Source organism: Kogia breviceps, chromosome 11 (assembly GCF_026419965.1).
Source record: "Kogia breviceps isolate mKogBre1 chromosome 11, mKogBre1 haplotype 1, whole genome shotgun sequence".
In the NCBI taxonomy this organism is placed as follows: domain Eukaryota; kingdom Metazoa; phylum Chordata; class Mammalia; order Artiodactyla; family Physeteridae; genus Kogia; species Kogia breviceps.
The window spans coordinates 82,827,801-82,851,266 of record NC_081320.1 but is presented as its reverse complement, the minus strand read 5'-3'; the positions used below and the strand labels follow the sequence as shown (position 1 = coordinate 82,851,266).

Below are 23,466 nucleotides of genomic sequence, written 5' to 3'. Positions count from 1 at the left end.
TCACTTTTTAAAAGTTTAGAAAATCCAGATAAACCCAAAGAAGAAAATCAAAATCCTCTGTAACCCCACTATCGGACAGAACCAAAATTATTATTTTAGAATATACCCTCACATTATCCTTCTATGCCTGTGGGTATATTTCTGCTCTGTAACACTTTCCCCCAATTTAATGTATTGTAAACATCTTTCCATGTCTTTCAGTTGGGATTATGTTTTGATACAGGTAACAGCAAACCCTAACCCAAACCAACAGTGGCTTAAACAAATTATAGGGGTATTTTCCTAACATGACAGGACTCTGGAAGTAGGAGATACAGGCAGAGAGAATAGCTCAAGGACGTCATCAGGGACATTCCAGCTCCTTAGCCTGTTGGGTGTTAACCTCATGTCTCAAGGTGGCTCTTAGTTGTAAGAGAGGCTGGGAAGCAAGTATTTCATTTTTCTGACCTCTCTAGTGGAGAAAGGTGAGGGAAAATGCTGTTGGGAGTGGGTGCTGAGTCAGCCAGCCAACGGTGCCGAAGAGGCACTACCTATTCTTCTACAACACTGTTTTCTTAAGCAGCTGCGTAGTATAGATGTACCATGATTTGTTTAACAATTCATTGTTGTTGATTATTTCACTTGTTTCGAGTTTTTCATTATTGTAAATATGCTTCTATGTATTAAAGCTTTATATATAGCCATAATTGTTGCTACAGTATAAAACTCCTTAATTCTGTAAGTAGAATTTAGGTCCAAAAGTATGTAAAAATGTAAAGGCTTTTACTATATTTTTTGGCCAAATTGCCTTTCAGAAAGATTGTACCGAATTACACTCTCACCAACCATGTTTAAAAGAGTACAATTCCCTGCACCCTCAACAACAGGTTTTTGTTTGTTTGTCATTAAGCTATTATCCTATGACCATTATGCAGATTTAACTTAATACTAGCCTTGACCAGACTGAAGTGCCCTGCAGCCTCTGGGAAGCCAGAGGCGGGACACTGAGAACCTCAGCCAGCCCCCACCCTTCCCCATCCCTGCCCGGAGGTGCAGGTCTGCAGGGCGTCCTGTGCTTCCAGGTGGCAGGTGCGAGTCCTCGTCCTGACGGGCACTGCAGAGGACTCGTGATGTTTCTGGTGAGCATGTGTGTCACTCATCTACCTTTATATTGAAAGTCCTTTCTGCCACTGTGGAGTCATCATTATTTGTCCCGTCTTAGTCCTAAGGCAAGGCCCTCCTGGCTTGTTTGGGACGGAGGTGCTTCTGGGAGCTGGCCTCTTGAAACAGCCCTCCCCCTACCCCCGCATCTGGCTGTGCCTCAGGTAAGGTAGCCTTACAGGCCTACTTCACTCTGTAACAGAGGGAAGGCCGAGAAGACGGTATTGGTAGATTCTTGGGGGGTATTTTAATCCTATTAAGCTGCTTTGGGGACATGCTGCAGTTTCCTGGGGAGGCGGCCAGAAAAGCAAATTTTCCCTGCACATCCCTTTGAAATAATTATTAACTAGTCAGCAGTTAGCCACTGCGCACAGCCCTACTCCTCAAATGAGGAGTCATCTAGGGGTGAGAGGATTCCCCTGGCCAAGTCATGTCTGTGCACACAGTAGGTGCTTAAATACTCATATGTGTAGGCATAGATTCGTGTGTGAACAAATGAATGACTGATGAACCCAAGTGAGTCTGTGCTCAGTGCAGGAGCAGAGGCCAGGCCCTGGCACCACACCACCACCATCCAAAATAAGAAAAAGAAGAGGAAAACGTAGGCAGAACACTCTATGACAGAAATCGCAGCAAGATCCTTTCTGACCCACCTCCTAGAGAAATGGAAGTAAAAACAAAAATAAACAAATGGGACCTAATGAAACTTAAAAACTTTTGCACAGCAAATGAAACCATAAACAAGATGAAAAGACAACCCTCAGAATGGGAGAAAATATTTGCAAATGAAGCAATTGACAAAGGATTAATCTCCAAAATTTACAAGCAGCTCATGCAGCTCAATATCAAAAAAAACAAACAACCCAATCCCAAAATGGGCAGAAGGCCTAAATAGACATTTCTCCAAAGAAGATATACAGATTGCCAACAAGCACATGAAAGGATGCTCAACATCACTAATCATTAGAGAAATGCAAATCCAAACTACAATGAGGTATCACCTCACACCAGTCAGAATGGCCATCATCAAAAAATCTACAAACAATAAAGCTGGAGAGTGTGTGGAGAAAAGGGAACCCTCTTGCACTGCTGGTGGGAATATAAATTGATACAGCCACTATGGAGAACAGTATGGAGGTTCCTTAAAAAACTAAAAATAGAACTACTATATGACCCAGCAATCCCACTACCGGGCATATACCCTGAGAAAACCATAATTCAAAAAGAGTCACGTACCACAATGTTCATTGCAGCTCTATTTACAATAGCCAGGACATGGAAGTAACCTAAGTGTCCATCGACAGATGAATGGATAAAGAAGATGTGGCACATATATACAATGGCATATTATGCAGCCATTAAAGGAAACGAAATTGAGTTATTTGTAGTGAGGTGGATGGACCGGGAGTCTGTCATACAGAGTGAAGTAAGTCAGAAAGAGAGAAACAAATACTGTATGCTAACATATATATGGAATCTAAAAAAAAAAAAAAAAAGAAAAAAATGGTTCTGAAGAACCTAGGGGCAGGACAGGTATAAAGACGCAGATGTAGAGAATGGACTTGAGGACATGGGGAGGGGGAAGGGTAAGCTGGGACGAAGTGAGACAGTGGCATGGACATATATACACTAGCAAATGTAAGATAGATAGCTAGTGGGAAGCAGCCACATAGCACGGGGAGATCAGCTCAGTGCTCTGTGACCACCTAGAGGGGTGGGATAGAGAGGGTGGGTGGGAGACGCAAGAGGGAGGAGATATGGGGATATATGTATATGTATAGCTGATTCACTTTGTTATACAGCGGAAACTAACACACCACTGTAAAGCAATTATACTCCAATAAAGATGTTTAAAAAAATACTATTCAGAGGAAAAATAAAAATAACCAAAAAAAAAAAGAAAAAGAAAACACGAGAATTGTGATTCCAGGAAGGAAACGGTAAGAATTCTATTTAAGCGGTCCCCTCACGACCTTACCATGACCTCCAGAGCGGTGGCACGCAGAGTGTGGGAAGCACTATCCTAAGAGAACTGCGATCCCTGGGAGCTCTCCTTTGAGGGCGTGGCTTGAGGCTACCGTCAGTTACTACCACCGAGAGGGGAGAGAAAGGAAGAGAATGTTTATGTACCCGTGAGATCTGGAAAAACCTTTGGCGTTACAAGAAAAGAAAGCAGCCCTGATTCCCCATTAGTGGCCAAGCTTCTGGTTCTTAAATCAAGGCCCAGTTTTTCTCCTCCTTGAATTATCCAACAGTCTCTTTTTCCTAGAGTGGAAACCAATAGGCCAAAATGACCTCATTGAGAACAAGACATCTAAAAGTAGAGCAGCAGGATTCAAAGTGTTACTACAATGACTAGAAATATGTGGGAGAGAAAGTAATAGGATTTCACTGGGGGTAAGCCTGCCTACTGAGAAACGTTGTGTAGTTTCAGTGAGCTACAAACATTGTACAGCATGAAGGCCCATCAAGTTTAAAGGACACCCTAAAACCAAGTGGACAAAAGCCCCCACTAGCTTAGCCGCTAGGGCTAATTCCCTTAAGAGAGCTAAGTAGGCCTTGCCACAGTCAAGAGAGACTGCAGTAGACTTGATGTCTGGTGAGTCCCATGAAATTGACTCATAACATCAACAGTTTATCCAGATCTCACACACACAGACAGACATGTTTATGATAATTAGGTGGGCCCAGAGTGGGAGGTTGCTGAAGGGCTGATTTAACTCACAAAAGGCCTCTTCATGCTGAGATTCCCAGGGAAGGGACTTGTATACCAAGGACTTAATTAAGTTATAAATGTGATAATTTCAGAAAAGTTGGAAAGTTTTGAATGGCCTATAATCAGCAGTAAAGGATTTACCTCCTTGGGATAAATCATGCCTGGGTAATGAACTTTACTTTGACAAAATTGTAACTTCTCTTTAAAAACCTTATGTCCTTTGGGACTTCCCTGGTGACCCAGTGGTTAAGACTCCGTGCTTCTACTGCAGGGGGCACAGGTTTGATCCCTGGTAAGGGAACTAAGATCCCGCATGTCGCACGGAGCGGCCACAAAAACAAAAAAAACCTTATGTCCTTTTCTGAAAGAAAATAATAGCTAGAAACAGTCTTAGAGCTTCCCTCATCTTTGGGATACAACAAAAGGTCATCCACATAAAGAATCACAGGGAAATTTAAGGTCCTTGAGGTTGTGGTTGAGGACTTGTGAAAAGTAGGAATAGCCTCAGATCTTTGGGGCATAACAGTCCAGTTACATTGTTGATTTTCCCAGAAGGAGGCAAACACATGTTGACTATTTTGATCTAAAGGAACACTAAAGAAAGCAGAACATGAACCTATGACTGTAAAATATACAACCTCAGGAGGCACTAGAGATAAAAGAGTATTTGGTTCTGGTCAAGGAATGACTATTTTATTTATGGCCTCAAGGTCCTGAGTAAATATATATCCCCACACATTGGGTAGGGTTATTACGAGGACTTGTTCAAGATATGATGTGTCCTTTCTCTATTATGCTTTTGACTATTTATTATAGTCTTTCTTTAGCTTCTGATTTAAGAAGGTTTTGTGCAAGTTTGGGTAGAAATTTAGACAGGTCATTCTTAACCTTAATGGATTCAGCCTCAATAATACTGCAAACACTTGATGCTTGAAACTTTGTTCCCTTTTCATTCTAAAGCTTCTCTCAATTTTGTTCAGATTGAAGGCTGCCTGAACTGGCCACTGTGATTCTAAAGTATGCTTGCTGAAATTATGCCACCTAGAAAGATAAATTCACAGACTTGGGTTACAGTATAAATGCCTGTAAGAAGGAGGAGCCTGGTCTGGAGGGGCACAAACTTAGGTTTAAACTGAGACAAACCCATAATTTTTGGAATAGTCAGTCCAAAGCGTTGCTTGTGTACCTGTGTTTTCTCAACCCCCTCCCCAACCTAATGCCTGGGTCTCCCACCTACAAAACCCAATCAGATTTGTAGTTCCAGAGGACAGAAAAGTATGGAGAGATCTCTGCCAGAGCCAGACTGTCATGGACAAAGCAAGAGAAGATTGAGGAAGGGTGGGACTTCCCTGGTGGCGCAGTGGTTGAGAATCCGCCTGCCGATGCAGGGGACGCGGGTTCGTGCCCCTGTCCTGGAGGATCCCACGTGCCGCGGAGCGGCTGGGCCCGTGAGCCATGGCCGCTGAGCCATGGCCGCTGAGCCATGGCCGCTGAGCCTGCGCGTCCGGAGCCTGCGCGTCCGGGGCCTGTGCTCCGCAACGGGAGAGGACTCAACAATGAGAGCCCCGCGTACCGCAAAAAAAAAAAAAAAAGATTGAGGAAGGTTCTCACAGGGTTTTTTGTAATTGCCAAAAACTGGAAACGACCCAGATGTCCTTCAATGGGTGAATGGATAAACCGTGGTATATCCATACTTGTACCATTGTTTGGACTACTTTTCAGCAATAAAAAAGAACTATTAATCCGTGCAACAACTTGGATGGAACTCAAAGGTATTATGCTAAGAAAAAAAAAGCCAATCTCAAAAGGTTGTTGCATGATCCCATTTCTGTAACATTCTTAAAATTACAGAATTATAGTGATAGAAAACATATCTGTGGTTACCAGGGATTAGAGTAGGAGGAGGGCATGGCTATAAAGGGGTAGCATGAGGGAGTTTCTTTGAGGTTATAGAATAGTCTGTGCCCTAGCAGAGTAGTGATTACATGAATCTATCTATACATGTGATAAAATTTCATAGACTGGACCACAACAACACAAAATAAGGGTGCGTGTAAAAACTGATGAAATCCAAATGAGATCTGTAGCTTAGTTAATAACGTACCCATGTCAATTTCCTGGCCTTAACAATTTTTATGTAAGATGTTATTGGGGAAGCTGGATGAGGATATGTGGGACTTCTTTGTCCTATTTTGCAATTGTTGAGTCTAAAATTATTTCAAAATAAAAAGTTTACAAAAATTTGGAGGGGCACTGATTTCTGCAAGCAGCACTTGGGAATCTCTTCAGTTCTTACCGGAAAAGACAATATAAACTAAAGCCTCAAGAATTATAAATTTAATGCAGTTTCTAAGCATTGTAATTTCATTTTCTATATTTTTGATTTGGAAATTACACGAAGCTACTCTTTTAACTATAGTAGTGTTACAAACACAAATATTTGTATTTGTATTGTTACAAATATATACATGGGGGAAAACATCCCTTGCTGAGTTTCCACCAGGATGGAATAACTCCCAGCTGCCTTACAGAGCTCTTGGTTGTAGCCTCTGTCTACCTTTAACCACATCTCCTTCTGCCCCCAACATGCATTCTGGGGTGAACTATTTGTAATCCTCTCCCTCCTCCCAGTCTGTTCCTGTATCCTTTTGACTCTTATTTGCTTGATGAGCTTTTCCTTCAAGACCCAACTCAAACTATGCTTCCTCTAGAAGCCTTCCCTGACCCAGGAAGCAGAGTTGCTCAGCAGCATGCCCTTCCTGCATCTGGGGTTGTAGTGTAATGTGTCGCCCTTTGGTTATTACGTTCACTTGTCTAACTCCCACCCTAGTCTGCGAACTCCTCAAGGGCCCAGACTGGGTCCCTTTCCTTTCCTTAGGCCCCATGCCTGGCTCAGTGCCTGGAACACACACTCCATAAACAGTGATCAATGAGTAAGTGAATCTGAGGCTCTGGAAAGTCCTTAGTAACAAATTTTGTTTATTCTACCCTTCCTTAATAATTTTCAACAAAACTAAAGACCAAAAGGGGATTTGATTAACCACAGTTAAACAGAACAGTATATGAATATTTAAAACATTTTCCAAACATTCAACTTAGTCAAGACTTTATTATATTAAAATTTTTTCCCATTCTTTCTTTTCGTTCATGATACCATGTTGTAAAAAGCTTTAGAAAGACCATGAGGTTGCACTCATGAGCCTCCTTACACAGATACGATCTAGAATTTAAGGATAGGACATGAATTTTCCAGATTTTACTGAAAGAAGCAAGGTGTTCTCCGCCTCGCAAGCTGTCACTCTCTAGTCCACCTGCAGTGCTGCAGCAGACCCAGTAGCCTTGGTGATGAACCCGATTTCCCTCCTCAGCATCCTCTCGGGCAAATGATCTGGGACTCTTTAATTGTCTGCAGGTCTAGCTTCTGTCCTCACACTCCAACAAAACGACTCGGTTTCATCATTTCTTCTTGCACAATCTAATGACCATTTCTCTATCCAAGGTCTGGTAACTTCATTAAACAGGGCAGGTAACCTCCTCCTTGAAACTGGTCCCTCCCTTGGCTCCTGGGACACCACCTCTCACATCTCCTCTCTTGATTGCATCCTCTAACATTCCTCTAGGATTTAATCATTGGTCTCATGCTCATTTTTCAAATGAAAGTAATAATAAACATGTTTCCCAAGTCCCAAATTTTCCATTTTCTCTTCACTGCTTTCTGATGTCCTGTCATCTTTAAAGGCCTAAATTAGGTGCCACCTACCCCCAGAAACCATCTAACTACTGAGGCCCCACTCATCCTTTACACTCTCCTGGAGCGCTTAAAAGCCAAATACACTTGCACAAGTTAGTACTTCATATATTCTCTTGGAACGATAAAACAAGGAAATCTCTTATTTTATGAATTACTCTTATTTCTTCAACCAAACAAAGGCTCCTTAAGGAGAAGACCCATGACTTAAAATCATCCCATGTCCTCATGGTGCCTTGTGGGATGCTTAGCACATTATGGCAGTGGTCAGTAAACACTTGCTGAGTGACATTAGAGCAATGTTTCAGTAGCTTGGAAAGAGAAATATGAAGAAGAAAACCGGGACTTCCCTGGTGGTGCAGTGGTTGAGAATCCGCCTGCCAATGCAGGCGACATGGGTTGGAGCCCTGGTCTGGGAAGATCCCACATGCTGCAGAGCAACTAAGCCCATGAACCACAACTACTGAGCCTGCACTCTAGAGCCCTCAAGCCACAATTACTGAGCCCGCGAGCCACAACTACTGAAGCCTGTGTGCCTAGAGCCCGTGCTCTGCAACAAGAGAAGCCACTGCAATGAGAAGCCCACGCACCGCAACGAAGAGTAGCCCCTGCTCACCGCAACTAGAGAAAGCAACGAAGACCCAACGCAGCCATAAATAAATAAAAATTAAAAAGACCACTATGGTCTTTGGCACACGGTGACTGCCAGGAGAAACAGCTCCCGATCGGGTTGTGGCATGTCATCCTCCAGATTAGCTGGAAGCCCCATTCAAGGGTCAAAGTGAGGTCGTGGCTTTGGGAACAGCCTGCTCTGTAGGGTCTTGACTCCAGCTACCAGGTCTGGGGTCAAGGGAAAGAAAAGTTGAGGAGGTCTAGTCTGGTGATTTGCTATAAATCATTTCCTATGCTAGGACCATAAGGTTCACGGTGCAGTCACTGGTAACAGGAAAGGCAGTTATAGCTCTCATCAGGAGAGGTGCAGCTGCTGGCCATTCTGCAGCCTGAGGCTTCCAACATGGTCCTCAAGACCAAATCTCCACATCCTGTGGCCGGGAAGAGCTTCTCGAGACCATCCAGCTCCTTCCCAGATACCTAGGACTGTACTTAGAGCTAGGCATTATATTCCTTATTAAATCATAAATAAGGCTGTGTAACTCTGAAAGCTCACATTCTAATATTTAATAACCTTGTCACTGGCCTAAATCTAATTTTGGCTTTTTGTTTTTAAGCCTTCAGTGGAACTCTGCCTTCCACAAATATGTCTTGAAAATAATTCAGGGTCCCTCGGTCTTCTCTAATTCTTTGGTTCCTAGAAGAACTTCCTGCAGTTCCCAGGTCTCTACCCTCTGCGCCCAATGGCTATGAGGGAAACACCAGGTCTTTTGGTCCTGCAGGGGGTGTTGGGCCTGCCTCAAGCAGGCTCCTTTAAGAATACCAGATCTCCAGTCAGACACCTTGGCTTTAAATCCTGGCTCTAACATTTCCTAGCTGCTTGACTTTGGACCCCAGTCTCCTCATCTATAAAAAGGGGACAAAACAGTCCGCATTTCACAGAGCTGTTACGAGGACTAGGTGAGTCATGTATACAAAGCGCTGAGCAGAGGCCGGCACACAGCAAGTGTGCAGCATAACTGAGGCAGACACTGAGAATCCAAGGGCACCTGTTTGAGAAGGCAGGCGCCCAACACACATCCAGCTTCAGGCCTCCGAGACCGTAGAACACCAGTCTAAGAGGGAGACGGACTACAGAACTGTGCTTTTTCTGCCCCTTCTGCCTGGGGACTGCCATCTGGGCTTCCTGAAGCTGGGCCTCTAACCCCGATCCTTCCCCAGCTCCAGATTTCCCATATATTCTGCTTTGTAGATGCATCCTACCGGCCAGGGAAACTGGAACAGATGCTGTGGGATCAGAGGAGAGGGAACTCTGAGGAGCTTGCCAAAATGTTTCCCACTCCTGACATGAGGCTATGCCCATTGTCACTGGGCTACCCCTCCTGCCCAGGCCCAGGGGGGTTGAAGTCACCTGTTGGGAAAATCTGCAAAATCGTTAACTCCCTGTCCCTCTGGGTCACACATCCAGGTTATTCTGGGGTTGCGAGGAGGCAATATGTGCAGGCAGGGATGAACGGTTCTGAGGGACTGGAAGGGCCCTGCCGGCGGGTCACAAAGCCCTGGCAGACCCAGCCAATCACCTCCTTCTCATGGCTGACCGAAGACCTGACTCACGGGGAGGCTCAGACTCCCAAAGCTGAATTTAAAAAGCGGAGATGGGGCAGGTGGAGTAGTTCCGCGGCTGGTGGGGAACCAGCACACACCTCCTCCAGCAGATCTAGGACAGGGCTCTGGACGGTGTAGGTTCAGGTAGGGACGGGAGCTTCTCCAGGATTCTGTTCCCACAACACCTTTAGGTCATGTAGCTCTTCCCTAAGATCCTGAACCCTGCTGAGGTCCCACTGGAGTCCTGAACATGTCCTGCTGAACACGATCTAAACTCTGAAGAGGCAGATCTGGATAATGCTGCCATGCACCTTGTAGCTGCTGTCCCGGGGAAGGAGTCCTTTGGGGAGTCCTGGCCAGATTGCTCTATCTGGTCATTACTCAAAGGGTTAATGGAAATGCAGGAGGGGAGCAAACAGAACTCCTCACTTGCTAAAATTAATCCATTTTTAGTAGGGTCCGTGTCGGTGGGCAGGTAGAAAGTTAAACCTTTCTTTCCAAAGGTTCTCTACTGGACATCTTTAAGTCCCACAAACACCTACTTTTTAAGTCAGCAAGCTTCCACGATGGGAGCTGCCATCAAAACAAGGCTACCGGGGCTTCCCTGGTGGAGCAGTGGTTGAGAATCCGCCTGCCGATGCAGGGGACGCGGGTTCGTGCCCGGGTCCGGGAAGATCCCACATGCCGCGGAGCGGCTGGGCCCATGAGCCATGGCCGCGGAGCCTGTGCTCCACAACGGGAGAGGCCACAACAGTGAGAGGCCCGCGTACCACCAAAAAAAAGAAAAAAAAAAAAACAAGGCTACCAGCAGCAGGCTCCTGGAGCTGTGCGAGGCTTAGTGGTAGAAGATGTGGCTTGGCCATGGGCTCAGCCACCAACTGCCTGTGAGACTTTGAGCAAGTAGTTTGAAGTATCCAAGCCTCAGTTTTCAAGCCTGAAGAGTCAGAATGATTCTCTTGAGCATGGGATTGCCGTGGGGTTAATGAGGGAACCAGAGGTTAATCCTCTCTCCACTTTGGGGGCTGAACAACCTTCATGACACGCAGAGGATGACTGATGTGTCTGACTCGTGTTCTTCTTCCCAGCACCCTGGAAAGCTCCCCACAGAGTTCCAATCAGGGTTCTGAGCAGGGGGAGAGCGGGGGCAGGCATGGCTTTTGGTTGGGGCCCTCTGGCAGCTATGCTGGAGCTCTGGTGCCCATTTCTTTCCTTAATTAGTACTGGCTCAGGGCCCCGGACGCAATAAAATACTGCTGAATGAACGAACGAATGAATGAATGGGAGAGGCTGAACAGCAGGGTGGGGTTTCAGGTGGCAGGTGGGCTCCGAAAGTGTGGTTTTCAGGCCACATTCCCTATCTGTTGACCCCAAGGAGCAGGAGAGTAGAAAGCTGGCTGCCCCTGCTGGCCACATACAACCAGATGCAGCGTGAAGCCCCTGGAGGCTCAGCAAGAGATTTAAAAAGACCTCTTCCTCTGACACAAGGAAAAGAGAAACTATATAACATGGCGATATAGCTGCCAGACTCCTCAGAGCAGGGCTTTGGGGTGGATCTGAGAACAGAACTTGGTACCTGCTGGGAGGATGCCCCAGTCGGACTGGCTCTCAGTCCAGCTCTGTGCACACGCCCGGGGAGGGGATTGCTGGCCCATCTGCGGCCTGAACATAAAGAGAGAGCGGGGCTGCAGCGGCTGCTGGGACATGTGGGGAAAAGAACGTTTGTGTCTGCGGCACTAGTGGGCCTGGTGTCTCCTTACTGATCCTTCATGCTTCAAAAGCACTTCTGGTCTTGGGGGCACATTCAAGCCATGTCACTTTATCTTCCTTTCAAATGATGTTCCTTCAGACTGTGTGGCTGACAGCTGTCATCTGGCCAAGTGGCATGTGCTCCCCTCCTCTGAAACTGGAGTCTATGAATCATTCAGCCTACTTTCCCTCAACCCCAGGCCCAGCCCTTCTCTGCCCTCAGATCCCCTCCCCCGCCACAGCCAATCCACCAGTTTTATTTCCATGCCTTTTCGACAGACTGCTCATTTAATACTCTAACCTTTCCACCAGCAAGTCTACCTAACAATGTCCAGAACAAACCTGACAAGGTTCAACATTTGAGTCTCTGTCCTCCCTTGTGCAGATTCTCATTCTGCGTGTCCCCGAGACTCGACTCTACCTGCCCCCCCTGCAGGCGATGGTCGTTCCCCCTCAGTGGGGACGTGCACGGGAGGGGTACCTTCAGGCCTGCCCACCTTCCAATAGCTTCTCTCCTGGTCTGCCGTGGTGGTTGAAGTTCCCACCATGAATGCTACTCTTGAGGATTATAGCATTTGTCTCCAAAAAGCCTTCGTTATCATCTCAATTTCAAATATGAGGAGATGAAGGCTCTGGGTGCAGTGACTTGCTCAGACTCAAGATCAACCACTGGCAAGGCCAGAGCATGAACCCAGGCTATCTGCACCCAAACCCTGTGCTCCTCCCACACCATGGCACCGGGGAAGGAAGAGCAACTTGATTTTGCACAGCTCTAGTGCAGGATGTCTTGCTCTGATTTAGGCCGCTGAGCATTAAGAGAAAGGAAAGGAAATGTCACAGGGACGGGGTTGGAAGACCCTGCTATTGTAGCCCTTGGAACAGAGCCTGCCTCCTCTGGGTGGTTGCCTGCCTACCATTCTCTCAGGGGACGTGAAGCAGCCCTTGGTTACAAGTGTAGTCAACTTTAAGAGTTGTCTCAGACATTGTCTCTGCTGGATTTGGAGGCAACTGGTCCACTTAGGGCTAGATGCTTGGGCAAATGCTTTATATGTCTCCTCCACCCCCAGAAGCTGCTCTGATTTGAGTCAAGGCCTGAGTCAACCCCCAATACAGTAAGTCATCAGAAGTTGGACCCGTTGCTGAGTTTAACTTATGAATTTGGGGAAGCGGGAAGTTGGTTTAGTTGAGTCCAGAATCTTAGAGTAGGCCTAATGCCCTAGGCCATTCCAGCTGGTTCAGTTCTCAGAGGACACCTGGGTCAGGAGCAAGGACTCCACTCAAGCCCGTGCCCTGACACCACCAGGTTTTGACCAAACCAGGCTTCCTCTTTGAGGGACAAGGTCAAAAGTTAGGGGCTCTCCCTTTTCTAAACTGAGCTAGGGAGAGAGGGATTTGGGGATGGGAGAAACTTTTAAAGGAGTCTTTGCCCAGGACCTGGGTGCCACCTGCTGGCCATAATTTAGTTGTATTTATAGGGCCAAATCTGGGAGAGGAAAATTAAAAGGACATCCTGCCCTCCCCATCATGATGAGGAATAAGGGAACTATAGGAGGCTGGTTTCTTCATGACCCCGCCACCTCAGCAAGTGTGACCGAGAATCCTTGCAGAGACCCCCAAGTGTCTTGGATGAGTCCTCCTGAGCCAAAATGGACCTCAGCTGGGCCAGAGGGTAGCGTCACCTGGAAGAACGAGAGCCAGTCGCAAGTGGAGACAAAGCTCAGCTCCACACTATCAACTGCCCACTCTCACCCACTTCCCCAAAAGCCCCACAGGAGGTAAAAAGCATAATTGGTGGTTCGGCCCTGAGAGGAGCCATTTTTTTTTCCAGCTTTCTCCTTACAGGTACTGTTGGCTCTTTGGGGACCCTAGATTCAGACTAATCAAAGGTGTGGAAAATGCCCTTCCATCATCAGGCACAGACAGAGCTGGGGATTTCTGGCCAAGCTGAGAAGATTTGGGCATTTTTCTAGTACCTGTGTAGCTTTTGGTGACTCTTAGGGCCCTGATAGCAAGGTCTTTAGTTGTGTTCTGGAAGGGAGGCTGGAGATTTTTCATACTTAGGAGGAAAATAGCCAACGCTGTACCCCAGGGAGGTCGCAAAACACCCCAATATCCCAGCCTGTGCCATTGCAATGCAGGCCAGGCAATCCCAGCCAAGCACATGCCTCAGATGAGGACTTTGGTTCTAATACCTTGTTGTGTACCAGGAGGATTTTTTAAAACTATATACATATAAAATAAAATAACTATAAAATATATACTTATACACACATAGATATAAATATAGATATAACACTAAATATATTATACAGTCAGCCCTCCATATTCGTGGGTTCCATAGTCATGAATTCAACCAACCATAGATGGAAAATATTTGAAAAAAAATTCCAGAAACTTCCAAAAAGTAAAACTTGAATTTGCCATGAACGAGCAACTATTTACATAGTTTTTACATTGTATTAGGTATTATAAATACTCTAGAGATGACTTAAAGTATACAGGAGGATGTGCATAGGTTATTTGCAAACACCATGCCATTTTACATAAGGGACTTGAGCATCCACAGATTTTGGTATCCACGGTGGTCCTGGAACAAATCTCCCATGGACACTGAGAGCCAACTATACTATACATTATATATAAATAGATTGATATATATCATATGTAGTACATCATATATAATTATACATACTATATATGAATATGTACTAAATTATATATAAATATATATTAATGTATATTATATAGTATATTATATATAATTGCATATATACTGTGTAATAATACACATGATGTGGTTATATATAATATTTAGAGAGGCTAGGGAACCTCAGGAATGCTGCCCTCAGGTTGGAAGACCCTTGAAGCTCAAATGATTTCGGTCAAAAACTGGAGGACTAGTTTAGACTGGGACCAGTGCCTCTGCTTTTCTTCAATAATCAGCACTTGAAACTCATACACAGTAAACAGGAAAAAAATCCCTAAAGTGGCTCAGGAATTCCCAGGGCCAACCTAAGGCCACCCTATACCTCCCAGAACCACCCCTGACCAGCCCAGACTCTGTACCCCAGGAGCACAGGGACAGAGCAGCCCCCAAGACCTCATGGAGAAATGAGTCCCCAAGCCTGTGGTAGGCCAGTATCCAGAATGGCTTGTCCCCTCTACACTCAGATCGCACAGGCCTCCGCAGACCCCCGAAGGCCTGGCAGGTTCTGACCATTCTTACGGGAGCCGTTCAAATCCATTCTCCAGCTAGCTGTGCATGGTCTCTCCTTCCTGACTTTCTGTAACACCTACCGTTTTCACCACACTTTGGGGCATTTGGTTATACCGTTCTCCTGTGTGTTGGTCTCCCCAGTGACACTATAAACTCCTTGATGACAAGGGCAAATCTTTCTATTTCGCAGAGTCCCTAACTAAATACTCATCAAAATACAATGCACTTGCCTTGACCCTACCCATCTGCCTCTCTAATCAAGTCTGGTGTCCACGTGCTCTTGCCACGCCTGCTGAGGTTACTCTAGGTGAGTTCCCTGGAAATTAAGAAGCACTCTCCTAACTCTAGTCTCTGTGATTGTCATTCCCTGAGAATTGATCTAGAACCCCAAAGTGAATGAAACAGCCTGGCCATTGAGTTTACAGTCAGGTGGAAGGGACAGACACACAAGTGATTTCAAGAGACTGTGATCAACACCATGGTTGAGTAAGCTCAGGGTGACAGAGAGACACAGATGAAGGCCATGTCTCCCTGCACAGGGGCTCAGAGAACGTGTCTTGGAGGTGATGGAGCCCAAGCTAAGTCCAGAAGGTTGAGTGGGGGAAGGAGGGTCCTGGCCAGAAGGTGATAAAAGATGGTTCAGAAAGAGGAGAAAAGGTGAGGAGGTGTCACTCAGTCATTCAACAAATTTGCTGAATACCTTGCCTGTGACAGGCCTGGAAACACCACTACTGGCTTTGAGATGCTTACTGATGAGGGAGGCAGGCATTTCAGCAAGTCCAGTGGTTAGTGCAAGGGTCAGGTTACAGGGCGGTGGCTCAAAACCACTGTGTAAGAGGGGACTCAAGTTCAGTCAAAATTACCCTCAGAAATCTCTGGAATTGTCAGCTCCTGAGTCCTTAGAAGCTTCCAAGATGATAATTTTTGTTGCTCTTGGCTTTTTGGCTCTGTCTGGCTTCCCTTTCCCTGGGCAGTGAAGGACAAGGTCTGTTTTTAAAAGGAGGAAGGACTAAGAATAAACAAGAGGGTTTCTTGATTTTTCTTCAAAAAAATGTATTGGAGTTAAATGTGCATCTAGCGAGGTTCCATTATATATACTTGGGGTGGGGCCACGGGGGAGCACAGCCTAGCAGATACCAGCTGAGCCTCTTCTCTAAAGCAGCTTCTCTAATTTAACTGTGCCTGTAGACCCTCTTGGTCAAGTGCAGTTTCTGACTCAGTAGATCTGGGGTGAGGATCAAGAATTAGAATTTCTAACTTGAAATTTCTAACAAGCTGATGCCCATAGAGCACCAAAGCTGCTCCAGGGACCACAGTTTAAGAACCTCTAGAGCAGAGAATGAGTGGACTTTGGGGGTGGCGGCTGCATTCCAGGCAGAGGGTGAGTAGAGAGCTGCCCATGGCTCCCAGTTGGGGGATCAAAGTAGAAGACAGGGCTGGAGAGGGAGGGCTCATTGAAGAGCTTCATAAGTGATGGGGAGGGGGTCACATTATAAGAGCAGATGCCCACAGGGGACCGGGAAGTGGGCTGGGTGTATTCTTCCTTCAGGGAGACAATTTGCATATTAAACCTAAATATTCTTCACTCCAGAAATATGTACTCTCACAATTCTTGAAAGATGCAGTCCTATTTCTCCATTTATGATAAAGACCTAGTTACAAGAAATATTTCCCTCTTTCTTAACAGTGCAAGTCAGTAGTAACAACTGACATGTGACCTCTGCGTGGGGATGGGGGGAGAGTAAGGAGGCGCTCACACCCACTGGCCGGGGGTGGGGGGTGGGTGGCGTGGCCAGGGCTGCTTTCACATAGATTCTGACCACAGCAGTGTCAGGGATGGACTATGGGGAGGGAGTGCCTGGGGGCTGGAAGGGCCCCTAGGACGCTTCTTTGAGCCTCCAGCTCGGCTGGAGAGAACGGATGCAAAAAACCCGAGGCAGCAGGAGGCGGGGTACAGAGCAGGGCACACTGGGATGGGCTCTGAGGATGAGGGGGAGTAGGCTCTGAGGATGACCCCACAGGTTTCCAGCACGGGTGACCGGGTGCCTGGTGGTGACATTCACTGGGATAACGAATACAAGCGCAGAAGCATGTATTGAGAGAAGTTTCTGGATAAGCGGAATTTAGGTACCTGTGGATCGGCCAGTAGGCCACAGGGCTTATAGGGTCTGAAGTCAGAGCAGATGCGAAGATTAGTCAGCTTTCTAGAACCCAGATCTGGTCAAGTACAGTCTGCTTAAAATCCTCGAATGGCTTCCCTTGTTGATACAGAGAGTCCAGACTCCTCCTCATGGTAACCAAAGCCCGTCGCTACCAGCCCCTTCCAGTCTCGTTGCGCCACACCGCAACACAAACACCTGCTCCCCAGGCCTGCTGAACAGCTCAGAGACCCGGAATAAGCCTTGCCTTTGTTCTTGATAGTCCTGGGGCCTGCACTGCCCTTCTACCCCGTCCCCTGTATGTTCAGAAAATCCCTACCCCTTTCAGGCTGCTCTGAAGTCTTCGCTGACGCTGTCAAGCAGAAGAGATCCCTCCCCTTCTTTGTGCCTTCCCTGAACTTTGCACGGGCTGCTTTTCCTGCCCTGTCACTCCCTGCTGTGGGGATTTGCCTGTCTGTAAACTCCTCGGAGGCAGAGACCACATCTGACTTCACCACTTCTTAGTGCAGGTCTAGCATATAGTAGACACTCACCAAATGTTTCAAGGGTGAATGAGTACCCCTTCTCCAAGAGGTAAACTGCTGGTCTGGAGGAAGATGCTTCTCGTTTCCCCAGAGACCCTCCAGCTCCCTCTCCTTGGGGCTCAAGAACAGCACAAGGCCCCCAGGGTCTTACCTTGCCTTTCTTCTTTCTTTGCAGCTGGGGTATGGCCGTCAATGTGTACTCCACGTCTGTGACCAGTGAGAATCTGAGTCGCCATGATATGCTCGCGTGGGTCAATGACTCCCTGCACCTCAACTATACCAAGATAGAGCAGCTCTGCTCAGGTGGGAGGCTGGGAATCGGGGGGGAAGTGGGCCCTGCTGGGTGGGCAAAGGCGGGTAGGCAGGAGGCAGAACAGCCACAGCGGACAACGGAGCTTGTAACTGGGATTAAGGAAGAGCGCTGCAGAGCCCTCAACTAGCCAAAGTGTTTGGAGTTGGAGTAAGGAAATAGGGGTCTATGTGGGATGGAAAGAGTAAAAAGCAAAGAGCAGGGGCTTCCCTGGTGGCACAGTGGTTAAGAATCCGCCTGCCAATGCAGGGGGACACGGGTTGGAGCCCTGGTCCGGGAAGATCCCACATGCCGCGGAGCAACTAAGCCCGTGCACCACAACTACTGCGCCTGCGCTCTAGAGCCCGCGAGCCACAACTACGGAGCCCGCACGCCACAGCTACTGAAGCCTGTGCACCTAGAGCCCGTGCTCCGCAACGAGAAGCCACCGCAATGAGAAGCCCGTGCACCGCAACGAAGAGTAGCCCCCGCTCGCTGCAACTAGAGAGAGCCCGCGCGTACCAACAAAGACCCAATGCAGCCAAAAATAAATAAATAAATTTATTTTAAAAAAAACATCTTCCTAAGGAGAGGTTAGGTTACTCTGTTAAAAAAAAAAAAAAAAAAAGCGAAGAGCAGGAGAGGCACAGAGGCACAGTAAAGGGCTGCAGAAGGGGAGCGGTAGTGGGGACAGGCAGTGAAGCCAGAGGTCATGTGCACCAGGTCCAGCCTAGCCACTCTGGGGCGGGGGGCGTCCAAATCTCAGCTCTTCTTGTAGTGCAACCCTGGACAAGTCACCACGCCTCTCTAGGTCTCAGTTTTCCCATCCATGAATGGAGATGACAGCAGCTATCTAACCAGGGCTGCTGTTAGGATTAAAGCCCGTACATGCAGTGTTTGATATGGTGCTGGTACATAATTGCATCACTGTATGGTAATTGCTGTCACTCTTGGGAAGTCTGGCCCCGGCTCTGGGAACAAAGAGAGAGAGGAGGAGACGGAGAGGTTTGGGGGAGTAGCCCCAGTTGGCCTGGGGAAGTGAAAACGAGCATCTTGTGTTTCTCCACAGGGGCAGCTTACTGCCAGTTCATGGACATGCTCTTCCCTGGCTGTGTGCACTTGAGGAAGGTGAAGTTCCAGGCCAAGCTAGAGCATGAATATATTCACAACTTCAAGGTGCTGCAAGCAGCATTCAAGAAGATGGGTGTTGATAAAGTAGGTGCCTGCGCTCTGAGGGGCCCCGAGGAGCTGTGTGACCCTGGGAAAGAAGATGGCCCGCCAGCCAGGGCGGCAGGGGCTGTTGGGGTCAATCCAGTTCTCACACCTCTCTCCACCCCGACTCTCCAGGGGGAATGTTCCCCCAGCTCCAGGCTCAGTGGAAAACCCCACAACTTTTGACATCCCATCCTGATGACATTCCTGTCCCTTTCTCCTCTCTGGACCCTACACCCCAGCACTTGAGCCTCGGTATATTGCTCCTCTTAAGTTCCTCCTCTGTAGGGCCCGAGAAAAGTCTCTTGGCTCACTCTACTGCCTCAACGGCCCAGGACCCTGGTCCCAGCAGCCCTCACCCCACATGCAGCCACAGCACCAAGGGATGTCTCCCCACACACTTCCCCCTGTGCCTGGAGGAAAGGGCCTGCAGCCTACCCATCTGCCCTGGTGGCACGGGAGGGGGGCCAGGTAGAGAAGGTGGAAGATGCTGCAGCCCAGGGGCTGGCTTTCCTGAGAGCAGTGGCCCTCTCACAGAGAAAGGCAGCCCTGCAGCAGCAGGAGGTTAAAGTTCTCTGCTTATGTGGTCTATTTCAGATCATTCCTGTAGAGAAATTAGTGAAAGGAAAATTCCAAGATAATTTTGAGTTTATTCAGTGGTTTAAGAAATTCTTTGACGCAAACTATGATGGAAAGGATTACAACCCTCTGCTGGCGCGGCAGGGCCAGGACGTAGCACCACCTCCTAACCCAGGTGATCAGATCTTCAACAAATCCAAGAAACTCATTGGCACAGCAGGTAATGTGCCCGAGCTGGGGGAGGGAGTGTCGGGGGCCGGGCCGGAAGGGCTCTACAGCCAGGAGCAGCCCGTGGGCCACCGGCCCGGCCCTGCCAGCCTAGAGGAGACTGTTATCACGGAGTTCAGATGACGCCACCTGCTGCCTGCTTAGACCAGGGGGAGTCACAGTAGGGAGGAGAGGGCTCCAGAGACCGCTACAAAAGGAGAGCCACCGGCACCAGCCAAGGTGGCAGCTGGTGATGGGAGGCGCCGGGGCACTTCCCTCGGTAGCCCGAGCTAACTCCTCTGCCTCGAGATGATGGGGCAGCCCCTGGCTTGGTTCCTCTGTCCAGGTCCATCCAGGCCAAGGGCCTGGGCCGGCGCTACAGACACTTCTTGCCCTCTGCCCACTTGATTCCCCAGGGATGGGAGTTGGCCAAGCTTGACCATATCTTCCCCCATTTCCAAAATCCCACAGCCCTAAGTCCTCAAGAGATGAGTCTCTGGAAGTGAGGCTTTGTCCGGGTTCCAGAGGAGAAGGGGAAAAAGCAACAGGGCCTTTGGGGGATGGGAAGGTTGGCGGGAGAAGAGGAGCAGCCCTGCAAGCGTCTGAACCCGTCATAGCAGAGCGGCTCTTCTGTGTGTGCTGCTGCCCGCCTGGGCCTGCCCCCACTCCCCTGCTTGCTTTGCATTAGAAGCTCTGTCCTGGGAGCCGCCATAGCTGGAAAATAAGTGGCCACAGCATGCCGGGTGTGCAGGGGAGGAGTGGGGTCCCTGAATCAGGCCCAGCAGAGGACCCAGAGACCGTCCTGAGGCAGGGGGCTCAGAGGGCCAGGGGCAGGCTTCTGCGGTCTCCTCCAGAAGTCACCCCCGGGGAGGACGGCTGTGGGCTGGGGTATCCGTTAGCAAAGACCCAGCGAGACCCTGTGCCAGCTGCTTTTCCCCAGGCCCCAGCTGTCAGTGCAGGAGGGCCCTCAACCCTCCAGCCCCGCTCCCCAAATTCGCCATCCCAGTTCCATCCTCTCCCCCTCAGGCCAGCTCTCCTCCCTGCCTACACCTTACACTTTCTTTAGTTCCCCGTGGCCCCTGCTCTCCCAGGCTTGCCAGAGGGCTGCCCTGCTGCTGTGGTGTCACGTGTGGCCGTGGCTTGAGGCCTAGCTGTAGATGCCCATCTTGAGAGGGAGAGGAGGGGAGGGCGTGAGTGCCTGCCTTTCGCATGGGCCTGCCCCGCAGTCACACCAGGCTGTCTCGTGCCACGTGAGCTGTGGGCTCACGCAGCCCCGATCTGACTTCTCTCCTCTGGGCAGTTCCACAGAGGACGTCCCCCACAGGCCCCAAAAATATGCAGACCTCCGGCCGGCTGAGCAACGTGGCTCCACCCTGCATCCTCCGGAAGAATCCTCCATCAGCCCGAAACGGTGGCCATGAGACCGATGCCCAGATTCTTGAACTCAACCAGCAGGTGAGTGGCGTGGACACTGGCAGCTGAGAAAGCCCCGCCACAAAAGCCAGGCCCCCGGGGCGTCAGGGCGGGAAGGGAGTCCGAGGCAGGGGTCTCTGGCTTGAACAGCACCCTCTCCCCGAGCAGCTATTGGACTTGAAGCTGACAGTGGATGGGCTGGAGAAGGAGCGCGACTTCTACTTCAGCAAACTCCGAGACATTGAGCTCATCTGCCAGGAACACGAAAGTGAGAACAGCCCTGTCATCTCGGGCATCATCGGCATCCTCTACGCCACCGAGGTGAGTCCTGCCAGCGCCTGCTGAGCCTCCCGCATTCCCGCCGCGCCCTCAGACCAGGAGGGGCCTTGGAGAACGTGGGCCGATGAGGGCAGCCAGCTGAAGTCACCAGCCCGAGGTCTCACGGGGCGTGAGCAGGGGAAAGTAGGACAAGAACCTGGGCCCTGGCTCCCAAGCTACCCTCAGGAGGAGTCCGCACCCTCAGCCCGCCTGCCTGACTCACCACCTCTCTCCCTGCCACCCTCCAGGAAGGATTTGCACCCCCGGAGGACGATGAGATCGAGGAACACCAACAGGAAGACCAGGACGAGTACTGAGGGGGGCTCCAGCCCGGGCTGACTGCACGGCTGCCGCGCCCCTCACCCCGCTCCCGTGCCCACATTATAATCCTTCCCTGACAGCCAGCTGGCCGGGTGCTTTGTGTCAGTGCCGTGGCCCCGGGGCGCCTGGCGAGCAGGGCTTGGGGGTGGGGGGCAGGCGAGCAGGCAGAGGCCCCTCCTCCTGTGGCAGAGGCCCACCTGGGCGGGATCCCTGCCCACTCCCCACCCCTATTTATTTCCCTGGTCTCTGTGCTGTGTCGGCCAACACTTCCCAGGGGGCTGCTGCCACCCACCCCAGACAGCCGCCTGCTCCCCTGACAGCCAGCAGCTGTATATTTGACAAAGTCATTGGTATATTTTTACTTACTGGATTTTCCTTGCACTTTACCTGTTCTTTTCCCAGGGCTGGCAGCACGGGCTCCGGGGCAGCGTGTCTGGCCTGGCCTCCCTTCCCCGTTGCCAGGGCTGTGGCAGGACTCACCGATTCTTATTTATTTTGCCTTTTGACTTCCCAGTAGTTGAGGGAAAGGCTGATGTCAGGAGAGGGATAGGGTGACTGGGGAGGGGGTGCCTTAGGCCCCGGTGGTCAGGGAGAGTGAGGGGAGCACGTGAGGGATGAAAATGACCTCCTGGCACCAGGCTCGCCCACCCTCGGCCCCCTGCCCCCAGCACCGAAGCCCAGCACTGCCCCGAGGTCCCCAGCCACTCCCCCTGCAGCTTGGTTCATACCACACATTCTCCGCCTGGACCCTCCTGTGCGTCTGCCTCCCCTCTGCCCGCCTCCCCAACCCCTGCCCCTCGGGCCACACAGCCTGCATATGTGTTCACTTTTATTTAAATAAACTTGTGTGGTAAAAGTCCATACCATGTCTCCCTCAACTGAGCCACAGCCTGGCCCTCAGTGCTCTTCTCCTGAGCGACCCCGTCTCCAGAGACGATGGCCATGGGGCACAGCACCCCTGCCGTCCTCCCTCGGGCCCAGAAACCACCACTGGCTGAGCCTCAAGAGCCCAGCTCCGACCTAGCCCCCATCTCCCAATGCTGATGCCTGGGCTTTAAGGGCTCGCCATTTCCTGAAGAGGAACGAAGTTCAGGGCCATGTCTGTGATGCTGGGCAGCCCAGGAAAGCAGCTGTGGGGTAACAGGGGGGCCTGGCTGAGAGGCGCTTTGTTTCAGTCCCCTTTGGGCCAGTATGACTGCATATTGTCCCCCACCCTCGTCAAAGCTCACACGCCCCGCAACAGTGATCCAGCTGCGGACGAGGGCTCATGTGACAGAGCTGGGTGGGCTACAAAGAGCAACGGCTCTAAGAACTGAAGCCCGGGAGGAAAGCAATGTCCAAGGGGTTCCTTCCACAGAACAGGCTCTAACGGGAGCCAGGAGCCGGGAACTCTGTCACATCCTCCGCACAGCCCTGCAGTCCTGGTGTGTGCCGGCCCAGAGCCATGATAACCAGCGTCCTGGAGGCCCCGAGGGCGCTGAAATGCATGTGGATACCGGGCCCATTCAAACAGAGCCTTGGCTGTCGTCTAGAACAGTCCCTCATTTACTGATGAAAGGACTGAGAACAACACGTGACACGACTTGCTCAAGGTGGTAAAAAACTAGACTAGAACTGAGACCTCCTGACTCAGGGTTCAGGGCTCATTCACAAAGACCAC

At 49.6% G+C, this 23,466-nt stretch overlaps 1 protein-coding gene across 3 annotated transcripts in view; it reads left to right on the top strand.

Annotated features, from left to right (window-relative positions):
- Nucleotides 1–22,667, top strand: part of MAPRE3 (microtubule associated protein RP/EB family member 3) — a 50,355-nt gene extending 27,688 nt beyond the window's left edge. Inside the window, exons 2-7 of one of the 3 annotated variants that reach the window (XM_059080041.2) lie at nt 17,643–17,770; nt 18,826–18,971; nt 19,566–19,722; nt 21,055–21,209; nt 21,336–21,488; nt 21,734–22,667. In XM_059080041.2, coding sequence (XP_058936024.1) covers nt 17,650–17,770; nt 18,826–18,971; nt 19,566–19,722; nt 21,055–21,209; nt 21,336–21,488; nt 21,734–21,802 — 801 coding nt within the window. In that variant the 5' untranslated portion in view covers nt 17,643–17,649 and the 3' untranslated portion in view covers nt 21,803–22,667. Of the gene's footprint in view, nt 1–17,642; nt 17,771–18,629; nt 18,972–19,565; nt 19,768–21,054; nt 21,210–21,335; nt 21,489–21,733 lie in introns of those variants that run through there. The other 2 variants (XM_059080040.2, XM_059080039.2) reach the window with 2 other exon arrangements.
- The last annotated feature ends 799 nt before the right edge of the window (nt 22,668–23,466 follow it).